The 24,037-nt window shown below is 37.6% G+C and overlaps 1 protein-coding gene across 1 annotated transcript in view; it reads left to right on the top strand.

Moving 5' to 3' along the window:
• CDHR3 (cadherin related family member 3) overlaps positions 1–24,037 on the top strand; it is a gene marked incomplete at its 5' end in the record, with an annotated part of 88,878 nt that overhangs the window by 50,378 nt on the left and 14,463 nt on the right. Inside the window, 7 exons of the mRNA XM_003771487.4 lie at positions 5,636–5,804; positions 7,589–7,691; positions 7,833–7,931; positions 12,295–12,521; positions 15,486–15,657; positions 21,011–21,261; positions 22,762–22,943. Coding sequence (XP_003771535.2) covers positions 5,636–5,804; positions 7,589–7,691; positions 7,833–7,931; positions 12,295–12,521; positions 15,486–15,657; positions 21,011–21,261; positions 22,762–22,943 — 1,203 coding nt within the window. The remainder of the gene's footprint in view (positions 1–5,635; positions 5,805–7,588; positions 7,692–7,832; positions 7,932–12,294; positions 12,522–15,485; positions 15,658–21,010; positions 21,262–22,761; positions 22,944–24,037) is intronic.

Raw genomic sequence — 24,037 nt, forward strand, 5'->3', positions numbered from 1 at the left:
TTGCTTGCTTCTGGTTCCAGGACGTGCTCCATTGTCCTCCACATCAAGGCAACTTTAAGTGGCAGGGCGACTCGTGTTGGAGTCAGGAAGGCCTGAGTTCAAATTCCGCCTCAGATACTTCCTTAGCTGTGTGATCCTGGGCAAGTTACTTAACTTCTCTCATTCTCTATTTCCTCTTCTATAAAGCGGGTATAAAAATAATGCCATAACTCTTGTGGTTATAAGGATAAAATAAGATTTTTCCAAACCTATTATTACATAAATTATATAAATATTAAAAATATAAATAGTATTATGTAAATTATACTATAATAATTATTATTATTATAATTAACTAAGTTTATCCTCACAAAGATACCAAGGAATAGGAACAATTACAATATACTGATCAGGGTACTAATTCAATCAGTGTTTCACAATTCTCTAGGCTTTCATATTTACTGTAGGTCTCCCAGAGCATCGGCAATCCCCTATCATATACCATAATATAATATAATATATTTTGATGTTGCCCTCCTCCCTGACATGACCTGGATAATGAGTTGGATGTTGAAGGAGCTATTACTATCATCATCATTATCATCAGTATAGTTATTATTATTTTTTAATTTAATAGCCTTTTATTTACAGGATATATGCATGGGTAACTTTACAGCATTAACAATTGCCCAACCTCTTGTTCCAATTTTTCACCTCTTACTCCCCCACCCCCTCCCCTAGATGGCAGGATGACCAGTAGATGTTAAATATATTAAAATAGTATAGTTATTATTACTAGTAATAGTAGATAGCACAGTCTGACTTAGTGTCAGAAAAACTGGGTTCAAATCCTGCCTCAGTCACTGACTCGCTGTGTGTCAAGTTACTTTGCTCAGCCTAGTTTCCTTTATCTATAAAATGGGAATAATAATAGTAATTACTTCCTTGTTATGATCCAATGAGATAACCTATGTAGAGCATATTGCAAACCTACAAATGTTATGTCAATGCTCGCTATTACTATTTTTATTACTCCCACTAACACTATTTACCTGCTACATGTAAGACATTAGAGTGCAAAAATGAAACAAAAATACTCTTTGCCCTAATGGAACTTAACAAATTTTCAAATGTATCCTTTAAGTCTCTTCCAGAATTGCTAACACTAGCAAAGTGACTAGTAATATGTGAGAAGGATAACAGAATAATTTTTTTCCCCTATTATGGTTGGAATGAGAAATCTTTCACATTAAACAAGAAAATGTAGAGGGGGTAAGGAATTTGGACACTCAACCAGTGACTGGAACAGTTAGGATTTTGCAACTAAGCTTTACAACTTTCAGTACAATCCAATTCAATTTTTTCTACTCCTGTCTATATTATTTATAAGTTTTTAGCAGATCTGTGATGTTAAGAAACCCAAGAATGAAGTGGTTTTGGAGAGCTGATTGTTAAATTTTCAATGTGAGCATTTACACCCTGAAAATTGACTGATGCTACAAATTAGAGCCTGATCTATTCTATTACCTTTTTGACTGTCTAGATTTAAGAAAATATTAAAACTTCAGATTACACTTAAAAGTGTGTCCTGTGAACATTTTTCCCCAGAGATATAGTTACTAAACACTCACCCGCACACACCTCTGCTATTCCTTCTCATTTCTCCCACTCTTGCTGCCTCCTGCATTCCTACCTCTATCTATATTCACATTGCGAGTCTTATTTATTTGTTTGAATAAAAAGAGGGTAACAGTGGAGAAATTTAAAAACAAACTCCCCCTCTGAAAGTTCTCGGATGAATCTTGCCCCTTCCATATTTATTCCACTATTTCAAGACCAGAAAAGGGTTCTTCTTTCTGAGAGAGTTCAAGAGCTGGCAGAAATGCAAGAGAGATGTGCACTCAAGGCCAGCGAGAGCAGCTGGGCTTGTCGAGGTCGCCCTGGCTCTGTGCCCGAGGACTAGGAAGCTCCCATCGATAAGAGAAGGAGAGCACAGACCTCATTCTGTTCTCCGCCACTTGCCTCCAACACTCAGGAAGGTCTCCAGAGTTTGACAGCTCTCATCCATGACGGAGGGTCTACTCCTGTGCCTAACAGGTGATGAACAAGCATCGCTGGTTGGAGGCATCAAAGGCTGTGCCTGACAGCTCATGTTCTGGCCATAAATTGTCAGGCACTTGGCAGAGAGCACATCACAAGCTGTTTGCAAGCAAGAGCAGAAACTAATGACAGCCCATTCTGCAACGCAGTCTGGCTCTTTCACCTTTGGATGGCAAATAAACCAAGGTCATGTTCACAAGGTAGCCAAAGCAGCTGCTTTCAGTGGCAGGTGACATGATGGATGGGGACAATGCAGTTTTAAATGATGCCAGTTTGGGATCAAGAATAGCACGTGGCAGGGAAGCCTCCCCTACGGGAAGCAGGGCTCTAAAGGACAATATGACAGTTTTCCTTTCCCTGAACTTCTGGCTTCTGAACTTGTGGGTCTTTAAAATGTTGCAGCCTCAACCCTCTCTCAGATCTGTGAGGATGCACACCTCCCTTGGCTCCTGAACAAATCTTCCACTGCTCAGTCTCCAGCATTGTTTTTCCACTCAGAAAACTGTGGGGTTTTGTGCAGTTGTTGTGGGTTTGATTTTAGAAGAAATCCTACTGCAGCTGATAAATCAGCCGGATGCTCAGCCTAGGACCCAAAATGCATGGACACCAGCTTTCTGGGTGAATAAGCCATCAGGGCAACCTCAGTTACCATGCGAGGGTGGCTCCTTTCCAGAAAATAAAACCCATTCTTCTCAGCAGCCAAAAGCCATCCTTGCTGTCAGACTCTGCTCAGCTTCTGGTGAGCTATTTCCAGGCTTATCCAGGAAGACTGTGGAGATGATGGAGGAGGAACCTTTAGCCTCAGAAATAAAGGAGGCGGTGATGGATTAAAGATCCTCTGTTATCAGCTCCATTTTAGAGATCCAGAAACTGACTTCGATACAACTGGATTATTTTTCATTGTCTCTGTCATATTCTTTCCAGCTTCTTGATCCACATTCCGTTTTGAGGGTTCATCTTAAACAGTGACTTTGAATAAAGCTGCACTTATTGTATTTCTCTAACAATAATAGCTCACAATTATATAGGTATATTTTTGTAGTGGCAAGGAAGTGGAAACTGATAGTTGCCCATCAGTGGGAGAATGGCTGAATAAGTTATAGTATATGAATGCAATAGAATATTATTGCTCTATAAAAAACGATCAGTAGGATGATTTCAGAAAAGCCTGGAGAGACTTACATGCACTGATGATAAGTGAAGTGAGTAGAAGCAGGAGAACGTTGTACATAGCAACAACAACATTATAAGATGATCAGTTCTGTGATTCAGACCAGTTCCAATGATCTTGTGATGAAGAGAGCCATCTGCATTTAGTGAGAGGACAGTGGGAATTGAGTGTGGATCATAATGTAGTATTTTCAGTTTTTGTTGTGCACTTGCATTTTGTTTTCTTCCTCATTTTTTTCCTCTTTGAGCTGATTTTTCTTGTGCAGCATGATAACTGTAGAAATATGTATAGAAGAATCGCACATGTTTAACATATTGGATTACTTGCCATCTAGGGGAAAGGGCGGGGAGAAGGGAGGGAAAAAATGTGGAACACAAGGTTTTGCAAGGGTGAATGTTGAAAACTACGCATGTGTTTTGAAAATAAAAAGCTTTATATAAGAAATAATTATACAGGCATTTTTCAAAATACTACATGTGCATAACTCTTGCGTATTCTTTTGACACAAAAGATCCAAATATGCCTTGGGAGATATCTCATTTCTCTAGCCAAGATTATCTTGGAACTATGGTATCTTACAGCACTTCCTCCCAAGGAGGTTCACCACTGGTTCCCTTAACTAGTACTTAAGCTCAAAGGGATCAAAACATAAATAATTTGACTGACAAGATAACAGATCTGGAAAAAGACAAGATATATTTGAGCCCGGGGAAAGCAATGAGCAACCTTTCCCTCAGTCACCATATCTGTGACTTATAGTACTACCATATGCAGGGCTCTAGCAAGGAAGTGACCAGGCCATTATTATCTTTCACATAATTGTTCCCTTCTGTCTCAGCTTGCTTCTGATGGATCACTTCCTGCCACTCATCATGATTCCCCATGGCTCTATTCCCTCTGCAGCTCTACTGTAGCTCTCCTAGTTCCCAGCAAATGGTAGTTGCTTCACACCAGCCCTCTCACTATCTCCTGAAGTTATTGTTTCCTGATTCTTTCAGAACTACTTTGAGAAAGGACATTCTTATATCAGCCTTATTCAGTGTCCTCCACAGTTATTTTTGCCATTCTCCTCTAGTTTCAAGAGGTGGCATTTATTATCTTTCTCAAGGGAACAACTCTCTAACAAATAGTATTTATGGGAAAAACCTACATTTATGTCTACAGTTCAGAAAAACACATTATTCTTATTTTTTGCTTAGGCAATTGGGGTTAAGTGACTTGCCCAGGGTCACACAGCTAGGAAGTATTAAGTGTCTGAGGTCGGATTTGAACTCCTTCAGGGCCAGTACTCTATCCACTGGGCCATCTAGCTGCCCAGAATACATTATTCTTAAGCCTTGTACAAAACCTGGATCAGAAAACACACTTCTGATAATATGTCATGGGATCAGGAGGTACTTCTCTGATGTCAGAACCCTTGAAACACATCAACACCATCCAATTCAAGCTTGATAAAATGGAGAAAATGCTTGATTGGAATTAGAGAATCTAGGTTTGAATCTACTTATTTCCTGTTTGATATTCAACAGATCATTTCTTCTCTCTGGGTCTCAATTTTCTCATGCTTTTCCTGGGCTCATATAGCTTATCTTTTTCCAGATCTGTTATCTTGTCAATCAGATTATTTATGTTTTGGTCCCTTTGAGCTTAAGTACTAGTTAAGGGAGCCAGTGAGTGAACTTCCTTGGGAGTTAATGCTGTAAGATACCATAGAGATGAAGTAGATCTAATGAAGGTTAATATGAAGCCAGAATCACATCAATGATAAACTGACACTGCAAATCTCCCCACGAGGTGAGAACTCTGCCTGATATCTGATGTGTCCCTAAAGTCTTCTCTTCTCTAAACACAATAGCTCCAATTCTTTAGCACAGTTCCTAACTTAGAGTATGTTTAATAAATGCCTCCTTTCTTCCCTTCTCTTTTCTTTCTTCCCTTTCTCCTTTCCTTCTTTCCCTCTATCCCCTTCTGTCCCTTCCTTCTCTTTTTCCTTCCTTTTCCCCTTCCCTTCTCTTTTCCCTTTATTTTCCTCTTGCCTTCTCCCCTCCTTTTCCTTTCTTTCTCCCTTTGTACTTTTCCTTTCTCTTTTCCCTTCTTTTTCTCTTTGACTTCTTCATTCTCTTCCCTTCCTTTGTTCCTTCCCTTCCCTTCCCTTTTTTCCATTCCATTTTATTCCAGTCTTTTCTGTTCCATTTCCTTTTCTTCCCAACCTTTGTTTACTTTGCTTCCCCATACAACCTAGCACACTCTTGGGCCCATAGTAGATAATTAATGCCTGTTAAATATGAATAATTTGAAGTTGAAATATCCTACACATGGCTAATGACAGGTGCTTAGTAGCCATTTGTCACTTGGGAAAAACATTAAACCAGATCTTTTTAACAGCATCTCTGTGTCTGAACACAACAAGAAAATGCTGCTTCTGGACCTAGTGAAACATTGCTTTGATAATGATGCTGAAGCACCAAACAACCAGTTCAATTTCACTGATCTATCAGGATCAGGGAGCAATGAAAAAATTTTTCAGGAATCAGATGGCTCTGGAAAAATTTGGGTGAGTTAATGGTCTCTGTCAATAAAGAGGAATCTTGGGAATGTGGCTATGGATTGTAGTGCATGTTGTCTACCTCCAGAAAGACATATTATGGGCTAACTCCTAAAGCAAGAGAATGTGGCTAATATAGCTCATTTTGAAAGACTTCTGACATTCCCTCATTATTTTATCCAGGTAATGGGAATAGTTTATTGCATATAACAACATGCAACAATTCTGAAGGTCTAGGGACTTGTAAGATACATTATTTTTAAAAAAATTGTGACCCCCATGGTCATAATAACATAGAGTATAGGCTCTTCTATTTTTTTTTCAAAAGCCTTGATTTTGAAGCATAGAGGTATGAAGGGAGGACAGATTTTAAAACACTAGAAGATGACTCAGATGTCATCTAGCCCAACTTCCTCATTTTACAGCCGGGGAAATTGAGGCTCAAAGAGTTTACCCGAGATCACATAGAGATGGTTAAGTAGAAGTCAGAACTTGAACTCTGGTCTTCTGATTCTAAAGCTAGAGTTCTTTCCTCTGGTGCATATTTTTCCTAATGGTACAGAATGCTAGTGGATTTTGCTGATATAAGCATATTAAGCAATGGAAACTCTATTGAAAAAAATAGAAAAAAGAAATGTAGGCATTCCTTCCTCTCACCTAATGAGCAGGCAGAGTCAAAAGGAATAAGCAGAACTAGAAACAATAAAGCAAATGACTAGAAAAATATAAACCGAAATGAAACTGAATGCTGTTTTATTGTGAGGATTAGATTTGGCTCAGAAGAAGAGATGAGAAAATGTGTATGTTTCTGCTCATTAGAATGTTGTCTATAGGTCTGGAATATTGAAAATATTATATAACTTAGTTAATTTGTTAATTAGTTTTTGCAGAACTGTTTCTTCCTCTCCCTCCACCTCAATCCTTTTTTATTCTTTGTTAAAAAGGGATGGCTCTTTGGGAAGGCACAAGGTTGAGATACATTTGGAAATAAAGATGATGTAGAAACAAAGTATGTATGCAAAATATGTACACAAAAATATGTATATAGAACAAAATATGTATACCAAAAATTATTTAAGAAAAACTGGAGTTAGCATTAGAGGATCAAGATCTTATTTTGAATGGTTAATCTAGAGTTTAAGATGGGAAAAAAGAATTGAATCCACTCTTTAAAACTTTATTGAGCCATTCATAACTTTTCAACTCTTAAACTGAAAGTCTGGAAAAGAAATAGGAAATGGAGGGGTAAGGGAGATAAAGACAAAAGAATGGGGATACAAAGAAAAGAAAGTGGGGGGAATTTTATATTGGAAGATCAAATTTCTCATGGGAAAGGATGGCATATTCCAATGAAGGGAATATTAGACTCAGAGGCAGGAAATTGTGGATTCAAAATCTATTTCTTGCAAAGTTGTCTACCCTTTGGGCGAATCATCTAATCTATCTCTGTCTCAGTTTTCTCATCTGCAAAATAGGGATAATAATGTCTATAGTAGCTAGCTCACAGAGTTGCTGTAAGACTCATTTGAGATAATGTTGGTATTTAGCATGTCTCAAAAGCTTTAATATTTTAAAATAGCATTACAGTTTGGGGGGCATCTTGTATATAAGACATTTTGTAAACTTAAAAGTGCTATTTATAATTTGGAAGAAATCTCTTTGTCTTCTTCCCCATTCAACACCATCCTACCATTAACACTTCACTGTTTTGTAAGGAAAGATAATGTTGCTAATATTATTTACAGTGTGTGAATTTCTCCCAATGATCTTAAATCTGTTGATTTTTTATCTAGCTGATTGGTGATCTGGATTATGAAGATACAAATAATCTAGCAGCTGGGAATAAATATGCTTTAATAATCCAGGTGCAGGACATTGCATCTCCTTACTATAAAAGTAAGTATATGCTTGACTTCTTACCTAACAGATGTTCTACCATGAGAGCAGAAATAACAAGTTAGTTGACACACATGTTCAAAAGAAGATGCAAGAAGAGAACTTTGAAATTTTAGAATATTCCCTCTGCTCCTTTTTCAGGTACTGTCTACATTTATATCTTCACAATTCCAGAAAATGACCATCGTTTAAAGTTTGATAATTCATCCTACTTATTTGAAGTTTTAGAATTGAAATCAGGTGAGTAAAGCAGATAGGTAATAAAATAATGGCAGCTAGCTAACAAAGTGGTTAAAGTGCTTATCAGGAAACAAGGAAGATGAATTTTCCCAAGTTCAGATCTGGCTTCAGATACTACCTAGATGACCCTAGGCATTGACCCACTCATTTGTAAAATGCGCTGGCAAAGGAAATAGCAAACCACTCATGTATCTGCCAAGAAAACCCCCACTGGGGCCATGAAGAGTCAAACATGACCGAATAATAATAACAAAATAAAATGATAGTGCTATTGACCAGAACTCTAGAGCCAAAGGATGCTTTTTTTTTCCTTCTGGGAGTATGGGAAAGAAATAAGTACCTATTATGCACCAGCCATTTGCTAATATGATTTTTACAAATATGATCTCATTAGAAATCATAAATCTTATGCTGGGGGGGGGGTTCAAAAGCTATTTAGTGGATTTTATAGAGGAGTAAAGTTGAGGTCTCTAGAGGCTAAGTAGTTTACCCACTGTCACACAGCTAATAAGTATCAGAGGTGGGATTAGTACCAAAATCTTCTCAGTCCAGAGTTAATGGTCTTTCCACTGTCTCCTAAGAGACAGCACCCAAGGCTAAGTGCATAGGTCTCATCTTGCATAATGGCAGTTGGGAAATATCTCGTCCCTCTTATTTTCAAAAATTGATGCAGTAGCCCAAGTATCATTTACTACAGAAAATTAGGCTTTTCTCAACTGTTGTTTACTGAAAAAAAAAGTGAGATTCCATTTTTATGCCTATTTACCTTTTTTGTGCCCCAAGTTCTCCTGTCATCTCCACTGTCTACTCCTTGGATTTTTACCTGGCTCATCTTTTTAAAAAGGAAAAAAGTCTCCTTTCGTAACTTTCCTCAGATATAGATTAAAATTAGAATATAACCATCATGAAGGCAAGGGCTGTCTTTGCTTTTGTAGTTGAATATTCCTAGCACTTGGTATATAATAAGCACTTAATAAGTGCATTTTCACTCTTTCCTTCCATCATAAAGGAAACTTTTCTTACATCATGTTCATCTTGAAGTTTCTTAAATTCTCTGCTTAGCAACTATCTGATTTATACAATCGCTTTCATTTTAAGAATGAACTCTTCAGTTAGTGTTCTGATTGATTTTTCCCCCAACTCTCCCAGTTTAAAAGTTAATTTTAAAAAATAAATAATTACCCTCTAATAACAACTTCAATCTTGGTTACAAGAGCAGCTCTTTCCTTAGGTTTCTGCCAACTCTCTATTTGGGACCTCAAACAACATGGTCTTAAAAAAAAAAAAAACTATAACATAATTCCTTTCCACTTCATTTTCTCTCCCTGTTGGCTTTCTGTCTCTTACCAAAGGAAAGGAAAACAAAATCTTGTCCAGTCCTTATCCCTTAGCTTCAGGGAGTCAGGGAATATATCTGGAAGTTTTTTGGATAAATTGTACTTTGTGTAGTTTAGAGATGGAAGAGGGCAACTTTAATATTCTATTTTCTGGCCAACCTCTCTCATCCTTCTCTAGCTAACTTATCTGACCTTCCATTTGTACTATATGCATCTTGTGTATTGATGGTTACTTGCATGTTGTCTCCCTGTACAGGGGTCCTCAAACTATGGCCCGCAGGCCAGATGCGGCAGCTGAAGACATTTATCCCCCTCACTCAGGGCTATGAAGTTTCTTTATTTAAAGGCCCACAAAACAAAGTTTTTGTTTTTACTATAGTCCAGCCCTCCAACAGTCTGAGGGACAGTGAACTGGCCCCCTATTTAAAAAGTTTGAGGACCCTTGCAAGCTCTTTTAGGGCGGGGAGCATGTGTTTATCTTTCTTTGTATCCCCAGCACTTAACATAGTATCTGGCACCTAATAGGTATTTAAGTGTTTGTTAACTGGCTCACCGACTGACTTGGAAACTGGTCTAGTCTGCTTTGTGAAGGTTATTTAAAAAATGGTTCCCAAAGATTATCATGACTAATATGATGTGAGAGCTTTGTAAAGGGTAGTTAGTGGTGCAGTGAATAGAGTACAGGTTCTGGAAGTCAGAAGTTAAAATTCAGATTTTTAGCTACTTATTAGTTTTCTATCCTGGGCAAGTTACTTTACCTCAGTTGCCCCCCAAAAAAAAGAAAAAGAAGAAAGAGTACAACCAGCAGAATAGTGGATAGAATATTAGAGGAAGTCAGAAATCCTGAGTTCAAGTCATTTATTAGACAGGTAACTCTGGGCAGGGAGGTATAGTGGATAGAGTTCTGGTCCTGAAGTCAGGAAGCCTCATCTTCCTGAGTTCAAATATGACCTCAGACACTTACTAGCTGTGTGATCCTGGGCACTTAAACTGTTTGCCTCAGTTTCCTAATTTGTAAAATGATCTAGAGAAGGAAATGGTAAACTACTCTGGTATCTTTGCCAAGAAAGCTCTCAATGAGGTTATGAGGAATTGGACATGACTGAAATAACAATAAAAATTCTGGGCAATTTACCTTTACCTCAATCAGATTCCATTTTCTCACCTGGGTAATATAGATGTGGATGCTTATATATAATATAAAATCACTGGCCTACATGTGGCATGGATATATAGGTATGTGATCTGAGATCTGACCTATCCCATTTTTAAGGGAGACTGGGATTTCTGTTTTTGTGGGGAGCAAAAAGAAGAATGTAACTGAATGATCCATTCTTTACTCTTCTCTCTCCAGGAGGGAATTAGGCTCAAATTGTGTCTGTTTACTACACATCAAATATTTGTAGTCTAGGAGTATGATTCTTTTAGAGTTCAAGATTAAACACTACTTTCCCTAATTATCTAAAGGGGAGGATGACATTTTGCTTATTCTTAGTCACCTAGTGAGTTAACTCCCTCTTCATGCTGGTTCCACACAAAAGAGCTTCAGATATCAAGCAAACACATTTATCTAAGCAAAGAGTAATCAGAAACTGGGGAATAGTCATAAAGAATAGTGCAGAGGAAAGAAGACAAATGAGTAGATGAGCTCTAGAAGTAGAATAAAATCTTAGCTTAACCAAGGGGTTCTCTCATATGTTAGCTTATATCAGCCTCTAGGGATACATGTACCTGGAATTAAGGGACATGTCAAAGGCTAGCTACCCACATATCTGTATGTCCAGAAAGATGTCCCATTTAACAATCAAAATTTTGCTTTCTGCTTGTTCTCTTTCCCCAAGTCTTTCTACCTTAAATAGCATCTCAGTTTAGAGGTCTTTCTGCCAATCAGGAGCTAAATCCTCTGTTCCATGATATAGTATCACAAACTCGTCCTTCAGTGAATCAATCACCCCAGACCTGGGAAGGATTAAATTTATACTGTAATGTGGTATAGGTTATATTATATAGTGTAGTGGATAGAATATTAGATAGAATCATAAGTCTTGAGTTCAAGTGCCAGAGCTTACATTTTTCCTCTTGGCCAAAACTTTTTACAGTCCCTTAAAAAAAATCATTCAGAGTAACCTTGAAGCCAGTAAACTCTACAGTATAAATACAAAGTGAGGTGAAGAGGAAAACTATAAACAAAGAACTAAAGCCACTGAAGAAATTAAGCTGGCAGAGTGTCCTTTGTAGTCAATACATGGCAGTGATAAGGATAGGGCTCAATGTGGACCACAACATAGTATTTTCACTCTTTGTTATTGTTTGCTTGCATTTTTCTCATTTTCATTTTTGATCTAAATTTTTCTTTTGCAGCATGACAATCATTGAAATATGTATAAAAGAATTGCACATGTTTAATATATATTGTATTATTTGCCATCTAGAGAGGAAGGGAAAGAGAAAAAAATTTGGAACACAAGGTTTTGCAAGGGTGAATGCTGAAAATTATCTATGTATGTGTTTTGAAAATAAAAAGCTTTAATTAAACAAAAGGATAGGACTTGAGTGCCCCAATGGATCTGAAAAGGAAGGTCCTGAAATCCTTAGCCCTACAGTAGCAATACTAAGCAGTGGGCAAAGTGGTTTAGATACATAATGATATTTGAGCCTTATAGTAACCTTATGAGGTAGATACTATGGGATCATATTTAGTCTACCAATGGGAAAACTGAGGATCAGAGCAGTGATGTGACGTCCTTGATTATTTAGCGTCTATTTACTTATTCCACTGGAGAAGAAGGTGGCAATCCACTTCACTATCTTTACTAAGAAAATCTCATGTATAATATAGTCTACAGGGTCATGAAGAGTTGGACATGACCACAACTAAATAACTTCCTACTTCTAATGCTCTAACCACCATTACAATACTGTTTTTCTATGATGGTTGGAGACATACCTATTCCAACATATATTTTTCTCTCTGCCTTCTCCTCTGGAAAAAAAAGCCCTCATTTGAAATGCTTTATTCCTTTCAGTTCAGTCACGCATTGGACAGGTTCACGCAAGGGATGAAGATGAACCACAAAGTGATGTAACATATTCCATTCTCACTGGAGGCTCCACCATCCAGTACATGAGTCTGTTTTGGATTAACCCTAAAACAGGGGTGCTCCAGCTCATGACTAAGGCTGACTTTGAATCAGTCCCTCAGCACATCCTTACAATACAGGCTGCTAACAGGGAGGAGAGCAGCACAGTCACTGTGAGTAATGACAATCTACCTGATGGATTTTCCTTAAGCTTTTCAAACATCATGGGCTGAAATAAGTTAGAGGCAGAATCTTTGAGCTCAGCAAGGAGTTGTGCTAATGGCTAAACATAACCTGTAGTCTCGGATTGGATACAGCTTTGAGGAATCAGGACATTTCTGGTACCATTGCAGTGTTTCCAGGAGAATGAAAGTAGACAGTAGCAAGCATCCCTGTTGCATGGTAAAAATGGAAAAAATTAAAGACAGCAAGAAGTCATGTTAATAGCTAAATATAACCTATAGCTCTTGGATTGGATATAACTTTGAGGAATCAGGACATTTCCCGTACCATTGCAGTGTTTCAAGGAGAATGAAAGTAGACAGTAGCAAGCATCCCTGTTGCATGATAGAAATGGAAAAAATTAAAGACAGCAAGAAATCATGTTAATAGCTAAATATAACCTATAGCTCTTGGATTGGATATACCTTTGAGGAATCAGGACATTTCCCATACCATTGCAGTGTTTCAAGGAGAATGAAAGTAGACAGTAGCAAGCATCTCTATTGCACGGTAGAAATGGAAGAAAATTAAAGACTTTATGCCCAAGAGCACATCTTGAGTCAAGATAAGAGGTAGGATTAGCGGGTAGACTGCCTAATTCCCAAACTACTGCTTTCATCCATTAATAAATTCTAATGCACAACATACATTCTCATGCACTGTGAGCGAGGCTTTGAAAGTGCATGAAACCAAAAAAGTGACAGGTATAGTTACCCACCTGTGACGCAGTAACTAGATAAATTTTTTTTACCTATGGCAAAACAGCTGAGTGAGCAAAGTGGGAAAGGATTGTGGGAATTGTTGTTTCAAGAGAGGAGGCAATCTTTGCCCCTTTAAAAGTTGGACAGAGAAGTGGACTTTGAAAAGATACATCTCTAGTAGGGTAGGGATGGAGAGATGTGATTATGTTGCTCTTTAGCTCGGGTGATAGTACTCTGGGGTGGTGGCCGCTTACATGGCAAAACAGGTCCACAGAAAACAGGTAAAGACTGGTGATCAGCCTAGGAAAGAAAGGGGTCTTTTCAGGGAGGAAATTCCCTCACCTTTCTCCCTAACCTATGTCAATCCAAACCAATCCAATTCAGACAACATTTATTAAGTTCCTTTAATATGTCCAGACACTTTGCTAAGTGCTGCGGATGCAATGAATAAAAATATACAGTTCCTGCCCTCAAGGAATTTACAACATAAAGGGGGAGATTACACACAAAGGGAGGCAGGAAAGCAGGAAGGGGAGGTTGGAGGGGACACCTTGGGTACCTAGTGAAGAAGGAATTGAAACCAAACAGGGTAGCAGGTGCAAAGTGGAGTGATTAGCTCAGAATTCATTTTCTGACCTTTATTAAGGAAGAGAAGAATTGAGAAGAATTTGGTATTCATTCTTGAGGGAGGAGGTATCAAGCAAGAATTGAATTAGCAGTATGGTAGTAAGTTTAAGGGTGATGAGCTTATCCTGGGAGGGGCATCTTGTTCCAGGGAGTTGTAATAAGCCAGAGCAGCAGATACAGAAGTAAATGTGAACCCTAGTACGAGACCTTTTTAATACTCTGCTGGCTACAACTCTGCCATCAGCAATGCAGTTTCATAACTCTTACTCTTATTGTTTAGATGCTACAACATTATCTGGAGGCATGTCTGGTAAAGAGGGCAGCCATTGGATCAGTGATTGTCAGTAATTAAAAGTAGTTGAAGATAATGGACTACTTGCATGGAACCATTCTCCTCCTGTTCTATCAGCAAACTCAGAAAAATGTGAAAGAAACATAAACTGAACTAATGATTAATCTAGTCAAGTGAAGAGAATGTTTGGGGAGAAATCAAGAAACTAAGTTCACTTCTCAGGTTTTTTCCTAATTTTCCATGGGATTTTGAGTAATAGGGAATTCCCTATTCTAATTTCTCTATCTACTAAAATAGAAATTAAAATAATAACTAAATGCCAACAAAGTCCAGGAAAAACCTCTTTTGAATCAATGGATTTTAAGATTTTTTTAAAAACAAAACCAAGGGCTCAGCATTGCTGGCTTGGCAGGAGATAGAGAATATGAAATCAGAGACTAACTAGGGATTATGTAGAGGCTAAAAAAATCGATAGAATCCTAATTTGGGAACTGAGTAAGCTAAACCTTTATTTCAATCCTAAATTTAGAAATAGTTGAAATGGTTAAATTCCAAAGTAAGACTAAATTTGCCCACATTTCAAAAATGGATGTAAGTACTAATGGATCAAAGTAGAAAGTGAACTCAACGACCTACTAGGATATATCCCAATTTACCAACTCTACAAGAAAACAGTCAAAGAGATCAAACTGTGGTCTCAGTCTCAAGCTACTTAACTTAGTTGTTAGAGTCTGTTAGAGTTAGGTAATGAAAGCTAAGTTGTTAGAGTTGTTAGAGTAAAGTAATGAAATCAAAAGTCCTGAATTTGATCTCATTGGAACAAGTTATGTCCAATCTGCAGTGACCATAGACTTTATCACTAACTCAAGCTTCTCACTGGCTACACATAGCAATAGGGAAGATTGTAATATGGGCAACCTACTGCCATTCCTGGAGAAACAATTTGGCATTGTTTTTGTAAATTTTAACACTTTGAAGTTTGCAAAGTGTTTTTTTTTCTTACCAATATCATCATTTTATTTTCACAATAACTCCAGAAGGTATATCCTTTTATTTTATAAACAAAAAGACTGGGGCTGACAGATGTTAAATGGCTTGCCCAGGATCGGACAGCTAGTGTATGAGATGAGATTTGAATTTTACCTTGCTGTCTGTTTTGTGTGTGTGTGTATGTGTGTGTGTGTGTGTGTGTGTGTGTGTGTGTGTGTGTAATGCCTAATTATTTTGGAAGAAGAAGAAAATTCTATGGAGGAGATTGGGAATCCCTCATATAACTGGTGATCTCCCTTTTCTAGGTAACTGTGAACATTCTTAATGAAAATGATGAAAAACCAATCTGTGAACCAAATTTCTATTTCCTGTCAATTCCCGTGGACCTAAGAGTTGGCACAAATATTCAGAATTTCAAACTAACGTGCATTGACAAAGATTCCAGTCCCAGGTCTTTCCGCTATTTCATTGGTCAAGGTAGAGTGTTTGACTCAGAATCACAGAAGCTCAGGACTTCACAGGCCTTCTAGTTCTACCCAAATAAGTATTGACTCCATAATGTACCAAACAAGTCCTCATCTGCTTGAAACCCCCTACTTAGGAGGAATACACTTTCTTCAGAGGGAGCCCATTCCACTTTGAGATTGGTTTAACAGTTAAGAAGTATTTTCCTGCACCAAGACTAAATCAGTATCTCTGCAACTTGCACTTTTTGTTTCTAATTCTGTCCTCTAGGGTTGAGGAAAGTAAATTGGATGCTTCTTTTCTATGACATCCCTTCAAATATTAAAAGACAATTATCATGCTCCCCTTAATTTTTTTTTCTTCTCCAGGCCAGACTTATTCATTTCCATCATATAGTCTTTAAATGGCAAAGCCCTTCTCCATTCTAGCTGGTACCTCTAGATGCCTTCTGGCTTATCCATGTCCTATCTACAATCAAACATAATAGTCTGACAAGGGTAGCATAAAGTAGTAGCATCATCTTCCTGTTCCTGGATACCATGCCTTTCTTAATGTAGACAAGCATTACATTAACTTAGCTGCCATATTGATTAATCATGTATTGCACTAAAATCCCCAGAACCTTTTCATATGCTTTCATTGCTGCCTAGCCTTGATGCTCTGATTTTGCCCTTGCATCATTTTTTTTTGAGCCTAAATATAAAACTTTACATATATTCCCATTAAATTTCATATTATTCTATTCAACCTATTATTCCACTATACAAATATTTTGAATTTTAATGCTGTCATTTAGAAAGTTTGCTATCCTTTCTACTTTTGAATCATATGCAAATCTTATCTAAATTGGTATACAAACAATATATAGTTTTATACAAATTAGCATATACTCTGTTTGCCTCAGTTCTTCATCTGTAAAATGAGATGAAAAAGGAAATGGCAAACTATCCTAATATCTTTTTTTTTTTTTTGGAGGGGGGGAAGTGAGGTAATTGTGGTTAAGTGATTTACCCAAGATCACACAGCTAGGAAGTATTAAGTGGCTGAGGCCAGATTTGAATTCAAGTCCTCCTGACTTTAGGGCTGATGCTCTAACCATTGTTACCGTAGTATCTTTGCCAAAAAAACAAACAAACAACAACAACAAAAAAACCCTATTGGATCACGAAGAATTGGACACATATGAGAGAGAGAAAGAGAGAGAGAGAGGAGAGGGGGAGGAGGAGGAAAAGGAAGAGGAGGAGGAGACAATTGATGACATAGTAGAGGATTGGGCCTGGAATCAGGAAGACTTGAATTCAATATGACCTCAAACATTTACTAGGAGGCAACTAAGTAGCACAGTAGATAGAGCACCAGCCCTGAAGTCAGAAGGACCTGAGTTCAAATCTAGCCTCAGACACTTAACACTTTCTAGCTGTGTGACCCTGGGCAAGTCACTTAACCTCAATTGCCTCAGCAAAAACAAAAAACAAAATATTTGCCAGCTGTGAGATAAGTCACTTAACTTCAGTTTGGCTTAGTTTCCTCTCAATTGTAAAAGAGGAATAATAATAGTACCTATGTTGCAGGATTATTATGAGAATCAAATGAAAAAACTATAAAAAGTACTTAGCACAGTATCTAGCACATAGAAAGCTATGTAAATGCTTATTCCTTTCTCCTTTCTTTCTACTTGTATAACAAATTAGTACACGTATACATATGTATTTTATATACACACACTTGTATGATAAGTTAATAAATATATACACATTCATATATACACAGATATGTATGTATATAAATATATATATTAAGTTGTAAACAAATGAACATTTCTATATATACTCCCTATATTTTTATTTATAAAATACATATATACACACATTAGTATATGTCCAATTATATGATTGTCCAAAACAATTCTAGTTTGAAATTCTAGAAAACCATTTTGGAAGGGCAGGAAGATGTGCACAGCACAATGCCTTTGGCTGTAAAAGCACTCACTGAATATGGAATGAATGAAAACTGTGCTTATGGACTGATCTAGGCTATGGGCTCGTGAAAATGAGATACTAAATAAGGCCAGAAGGATTTGGGAAGGGAAAATTAAATTTGCTCCGTGTTGCCATGGTCTTGCTTCTGTTTTCTCTTGTTTCCCTTTTTCTTCCCCTGATCCCCAGGCCACAATTTGTGTAAGGGAGGGAGTAAGTAGATAGGAGGTCTGTCATTGTTGGAGATCTCTTGACCCAATGCACAGACCATTCCCAAGATTCAAGAATCTGTATTAGTTTCATTGTGTTTTCATTTTAGACCAACTCCCTGAGCCCCTCTTTTTGTAAGGGCTTTTAATGGGTTTCATGGAATTGGAGTCATCTGTCAGGCTAATAATGGATTAAATGCATATTGAGAAATTTGCCCTCTGGGATTCTCCTATGCCCCATTCATTTTCTTTCCTTAAAACTGCAGTACCATGGAAAAAGGAAAAAAGAAAAAAAAGCCTCTCAATGGAAGTTAGACCAAAAATAACTTCACTAATGAAATGTTAAAAGCCAGAGATTTAAGCCCAAATAAGCAAAACAGTTCCAAATAAAAGAAGAAAATCTATTCTTCACCCCCTGCTGAATTCTAGAGTGGCAGGATCCCAAAGCAGTGGGGGCTCTCACCAAGCATGTGCGTCACAAAACCCAGAGGTAGAAACTGTCTCCAGATTGGAAGTCTTATAAAATGAAAATAATCTATACTCTCAGCAAGACCCCAAAGGCCTTTTGGTAAGCCCTGCTGCTAAGAGAGAGAAAATTGCATCATCCCTTGCTCCATTTACTAGTTTTCACTCAGTAACAAGTCTGGAACCACTGGAGAAATGAGTTGAATTTAACGGATGCAGGCAATATGACCAAACCTCACAGGCTTCACTCAGCCATGAATGACTGAAATGAATGAAAAATCATTGAAAAAGTCAGGCACTCCACTGAGTGCTGAGAATACAAATACAAGCAAACAAGATAGCTCCTGTCCTGGAACTTACTTTCTAATGGAGAAACACAACATATAAAGGGGAGATAGAATAGTGCAAGGCTATTTTAGCATGATTTGGAAGTAGTTTAGGAATGATATGAAGAACTAGTTCTAAGTAGGATGAAAAAACTCACTTATTCATCATCATCATGAATATAGTGTGCTTACTATGTGGCAGGCACTGAGCTAAATACTTTACAATTATTATCTCATCTGATCCTCACAACAATTCTGGGAGGTATTGTTATTATTATTCCCATTTTACAGATTAAATGACTTGCTCAAGAATGCATAACTAGCAAATTTCTGAAACTGGATTTGAATTCAGGTTTTCTTGACTCCAAGCTTAGGGGCTGAGATTAGGATTCAGTGAAAGGGAGATGAAGAGATGATATAAGTCTGAGCAGGATTGGGAAACAGATGGAAAGATTCTAGGAATGCTTAATAGCATGAGGAAGGGTCCTAACAATATCTGTAAATGCTCTTGCCTTTCTAAAGTTACCAGAAATCTCTCTTCATTGACTAGCTGTGGGTTCAAGTCCAGGTACTGGATCTGGATTCAGGAAAACCCATCTTTGTAAGTTCAAATCCAGCCTCAGACACTTCATAGCTGTGTGATTCCAGGCAAGTCATTTTCCTCATCTATAAAATGAGTGGGAGAAGGAAATGGCAAATCATTCTGGTATCTTTGCTAAGAAAACTCCAAATGGAGTCCAAAAAATTAGACAGGACTGAATCAAGTGTACAACAACTGGTTCTGTGAATATTATCGTGTTCAGACATGGCTGGCTATATCATGAAAGCAGGGATTGAATTTCTCCTCTTGACCTATTGAGTACTTAGGGTCACCATAATGGAGACAGCTTCCTTAAGGGAATTGCTGTTCTGTTCATATGTTGTCATAAGGAAATGTTCTGGGATGAGTTGCCAAATATATCAAGAATGAATCTCCTCTTCATCCCCTTCCTGCTGGCTCCTTGATTCTGTTATGGGATTCTGAGCTCCACCAGTAGATCTTCCATTTATCCTGCCTGGAATCAGGTCTTTATATCACTTCCTGGCCATTTCCAAAACTATAATTCTGCAAATATGCATCAAATCCATTGAGATCTGTCCTTTATATGTTGTATTGCCCCATTCAAGGGGATAAGACTATCTTGATGCCTGTATTTTTATCCTCCTTAAGTAAATGCTTATAATGATAAAGATAAAAAATCACTGAATAGCCTTCACAGAGGCAATTTAGTTCGTATCTAAGCATTACCACAGTGATGCTATATAGAACACATTTTTTTCCTCCTTATTTTAATCCTCAACAAAGTTGAATGTCCTAAAGGTTCTTGCTGTTTCCAAACTAAATCAAGACACATTTGTGGCCTGGGATGTCACTAGTGGAATAGATATATCATTCACCAAAAATATAGGATTGGGTTTTTGGAGAAGGTTAAAGTGGGGCCAAGGGAGGCCTGGGAGGTAGGAAAGGGCAAACTTGCCACTAATTAGAGCTGTTCTAGCATAGAAAAGGCTGTCTCATGAGATAATAAATTCCTTTTCACCAACAGTCTTCAGGAGGCAATAGGATGATCATTTGTCAGGGATATTGCAAAAGCCTCCTAATTGGTCTCCTTTCCTCAGGTCTCTCCCTAGTCCAATATCTCCTTTAACCAGTTGCCAAAGTGATTTTCCTTAAATTCAGATCTGACTATATTCCTCCTTTGCTTAATAAACAGCAGTAGATATCTATTGATTCTAGGATCACATATAAACCTCTCTGGTTTCTAAAGTACTTCACAGTCTGGCCCCCACTTATCTTTCTGGTCTCATTATACATTATTGCTCTTCCCACATCCCTAGTCTCATCACACTAAACTTCCTGCCATTCCTTATACATCACACTCGGTGTTCCCCCTCTATGCCTTTCCACCGGCCATCCCTCATGCCAGGAAGGTTCTCTCTAATCACTTTCTCATAGAATACCTTACTTCCTTCAAAATTCAGCTCAGTAACTACCTTTTACGTGAAGCTCTTCCTAATCCCTCCAATTTGTACAATCCATCCTTCCTGAGTACCGTGTGTCTATTTCATATTCTGTACATATACATACACAAACACAAATCACAAACACAGATAACAAATGTTATCTACCTTATTAAACTGTAAACATGTTGAGAGTAGGGACTATTTCATTTCTATCTTTGTAGTTCTATAATAGGTGCTTAAGAAATGCTTGTTGATTGATTAATAGATGATATGATTTTTGCTCAAATATGAATTGGACTAGATGACATTTGCCTGATCATCTCTTTTTTTCCCTTCCTTTTCTTTATTTCCTGCCTCCATGCTCTTATTCTAAAAATCTATTTAGGGAACAAGAACAATCATTTCACTTTCTCCCCCAATGCTGGATCAAATATCACAAGCCTCCTGCTCGCAACTCCTTTTGATTATTCCAGTGGTTTTGATAAAGCCTGGGACTACGAGCTGCTCATCTACGTAACAGATGACAACTTGCTGACCAGCAGGAAGAAAGCAGAGGCTTTTGTTCAGACAGGGACAGTGACACTGAATATCCAAGTCATCCCTCAACCAACCACAGTCATCACCACCACTTCCACGGTAAGAACCTTGGCGGTCCCGAGCTTCCAACTGCATTCTTTTGTTAGTTGTTCAGTTAGATCTCTCTGGTCCTGGAGGAAACGCTATGGACTTGAGAAGACCTCGGTGGCTAGGAGATGATTAGGGGATGGAATCCTGTGTGCTAGAGCTGGGCAATCTCTGGGAGCCGATGGAAATGGAGGAAGCCTTGGCCACTCTGTTCATAAAGTGAATGAGAAATTTAACTTCTGATGCTCTAGTCATGGCCCCAAGCAACAACTTGTTCTTTCTTAACCAACTGTAGATAGGCCATATTTTGGCTGATGACTGATTTTTACTGCCCTTCTGGCACCATTTATAGTCACTTCCAGGCACCCATCCCCCTTACAGAAAAATCTCACAGGATTTAAAGCAGAAGGAAATTTAGTCAGTTTGACCATCACTCAACTCACCTACTAACCTTGAAGTCATAATATGCAGCTGAAGGAACCTAAGAGTAACCACTGTTGAGAGGATTGAAAGAGATTTGAATGGCTTTATGCCTTGTCAGTGAAATACTTATCACCAAGTCAGACGCTGGAGTATCCATGCATCAGCAAGAGCCAAGGAGACTTGGGGGCTTGGCTCTTTGGGGAGATATGTGCTATAGTGGGTACACAGCTAACCTTGAACTCGGGAAAACCTGTGTTCAAATTCAGCTCTGATACTCACAAGCTCTCCATGTCCCAAGCAATTCTCCAAGATGTTCAGTTGCAGAGATATCAATTTACATTAGTAGAGGGAATTTTCTCAGCCAATGTAATCATATGTATATATACATATATGTATATATATATAAATAAAATCACATAATGTGTAATATTTATAATAATATATAATATATAATTATTATAAAATATATAACTATAATAATAATATTCTATATAAATAAAATGTATAATTATATATAATATAAATATATAATTAATTATAATTAATGTATTATATATAATATAATATTTATAATAATATTTATATACACACAGAATGTATTGCACATAAATGTATATGTGCACATACATGTGGGCTTGTGTGTGTATAGTATGTTACATGTGAGTGCCCATGTATATACCTGTGAGTATATCTCCTTGAGAAGCCATATTGGGATAAAATTTAAAATAGGTATTGTAAGCCTTCACATATTCCTTAACTTTTCTGGATTTTTAACTAATGGATATTTGGGAATTTATACACACACACACACACACACACACACACACACACACATATATAGGATAGTGGATAGTGGGATACCTAGGAGATAAATCATATATATCACACATATATATAGTGGTATACCCCTATCCAATTTCTAAAAAAAACTTAGTAGGTATGTAAATGAAACATTATGAGTGGAAAATGTAAGCTCTAATTTATACTAGATATAAATTATATTTATATATATATATACAAATGAATATTAAATGATATGAATATATAAAAATATGACCAGTGCTGCCCCACCTCCCTCTTCTTTTCAAGCCCAGAGTCACATACCTGATTCAGAGAGAAAATATTTATTCATCATCGGCTTGGTATGTCCCATTCATTATTACGGTGGGCTCCATGCTACTCTTGGGTCTCCTGGGATACCAGTTCTTCCTACTGGTGAAATTCATCCGAAGATACTGCTCCTTCAAACCCAAGGAAGATAAAGAATCTCTGTAAGTCACTCTGTAAGCCTGATCCTTTCTACAACCTGGGAAACCAATTCTGGTTGTTCTAACTCTATGAAAGGAATAATCTTTTCCTGTATAACCTGGATCCTTTAGAGAGAAGGGAAGGAGTAGGGAGATGGCTAAGAAATGGATGTTTTCCATAGGTTCCAAAACACCTAGTAATCCCTCTGCATTGAGTAAGTATTCCTTTTCTTGCCTTGATAAAATGATCAGTGCTGATGTGGCAGGAACTCTGGAATTAGGTCTTTCCATCATTTGGGCCCCTGCCATTGTTTCTAATTACTGAGAAGTACCATTTTGATTAGTAATGGAGAAGTACATTTACTTATTTATTTTCTGTTTAGAAAAGGATTAGAAAGGTAAAGTGACACAGTAGAGAGAGACCAAGCCTTGAAGTCAGGAAGACCTGCACCTGATTTATACTATGTGCTGTCCTAATGTCTCTGAACCTTTGAGTGACCCAGACAATTCATTAAGACTACAAGTTGCAAAACAGGTGATAATCCACAGTGGTAAAGGTGGTTTCCTGGTTTTTAGATCCATACAATAATGGCCAAAATTTGTTTTTCATTTTTTTAAAGAAGAGACCAATAGAGATGGAATTGGAGAAAGCATCAAGGTCTAATATGATGATACCTCCATCAAAGCCCTATTCTAATGCCTTGATATACTGGTCTCTTCCCCGTGTCCAACATACAATACAATAGAACAGAAATTCCTTGAGGGCAGGTATAGTTTCATTTTTGTCTTTGTAACTCCAGCAGCTAGCACAGTAACAGCACATAGTTCTTCTGAATAAGTGCTTGATTGAAGATTCATCCTGGGCTTTCAAAGGTTGTATCAGCAAAGCTTAGGCTCAGAAAGAATCTACTACACTGGGAATGTTTCAAGGATTGGTCTGATGATGGACTCTATGTCTCCCATCACCAGGTGATTTTTATTTTTTATTTTATTTTATTTTTTGGCTCATAGCAATTCATGAGGACTCTTTACTATTATGTAGAAAAGTTGATGACCTGGATTGGTGGAGTGTATTACTATATTATTAAAACCATAGATCCTCAACACATGGAAGAATT

This window comes from Sarcophilus harrisii, chromosome 5, assembly GCF_902635505.1.
Source record: "Sarcophilus harrisii chromosome 5, mSarHar1.11, whole genome shotgun sequence".
Taxonomy (NCBI): Eukaryota; Metazoa; Chordata; class Mammalia; order Dasyuromorphia; family Dasyuridae; genus Sarcophilus; species Sarcophilus harrisii.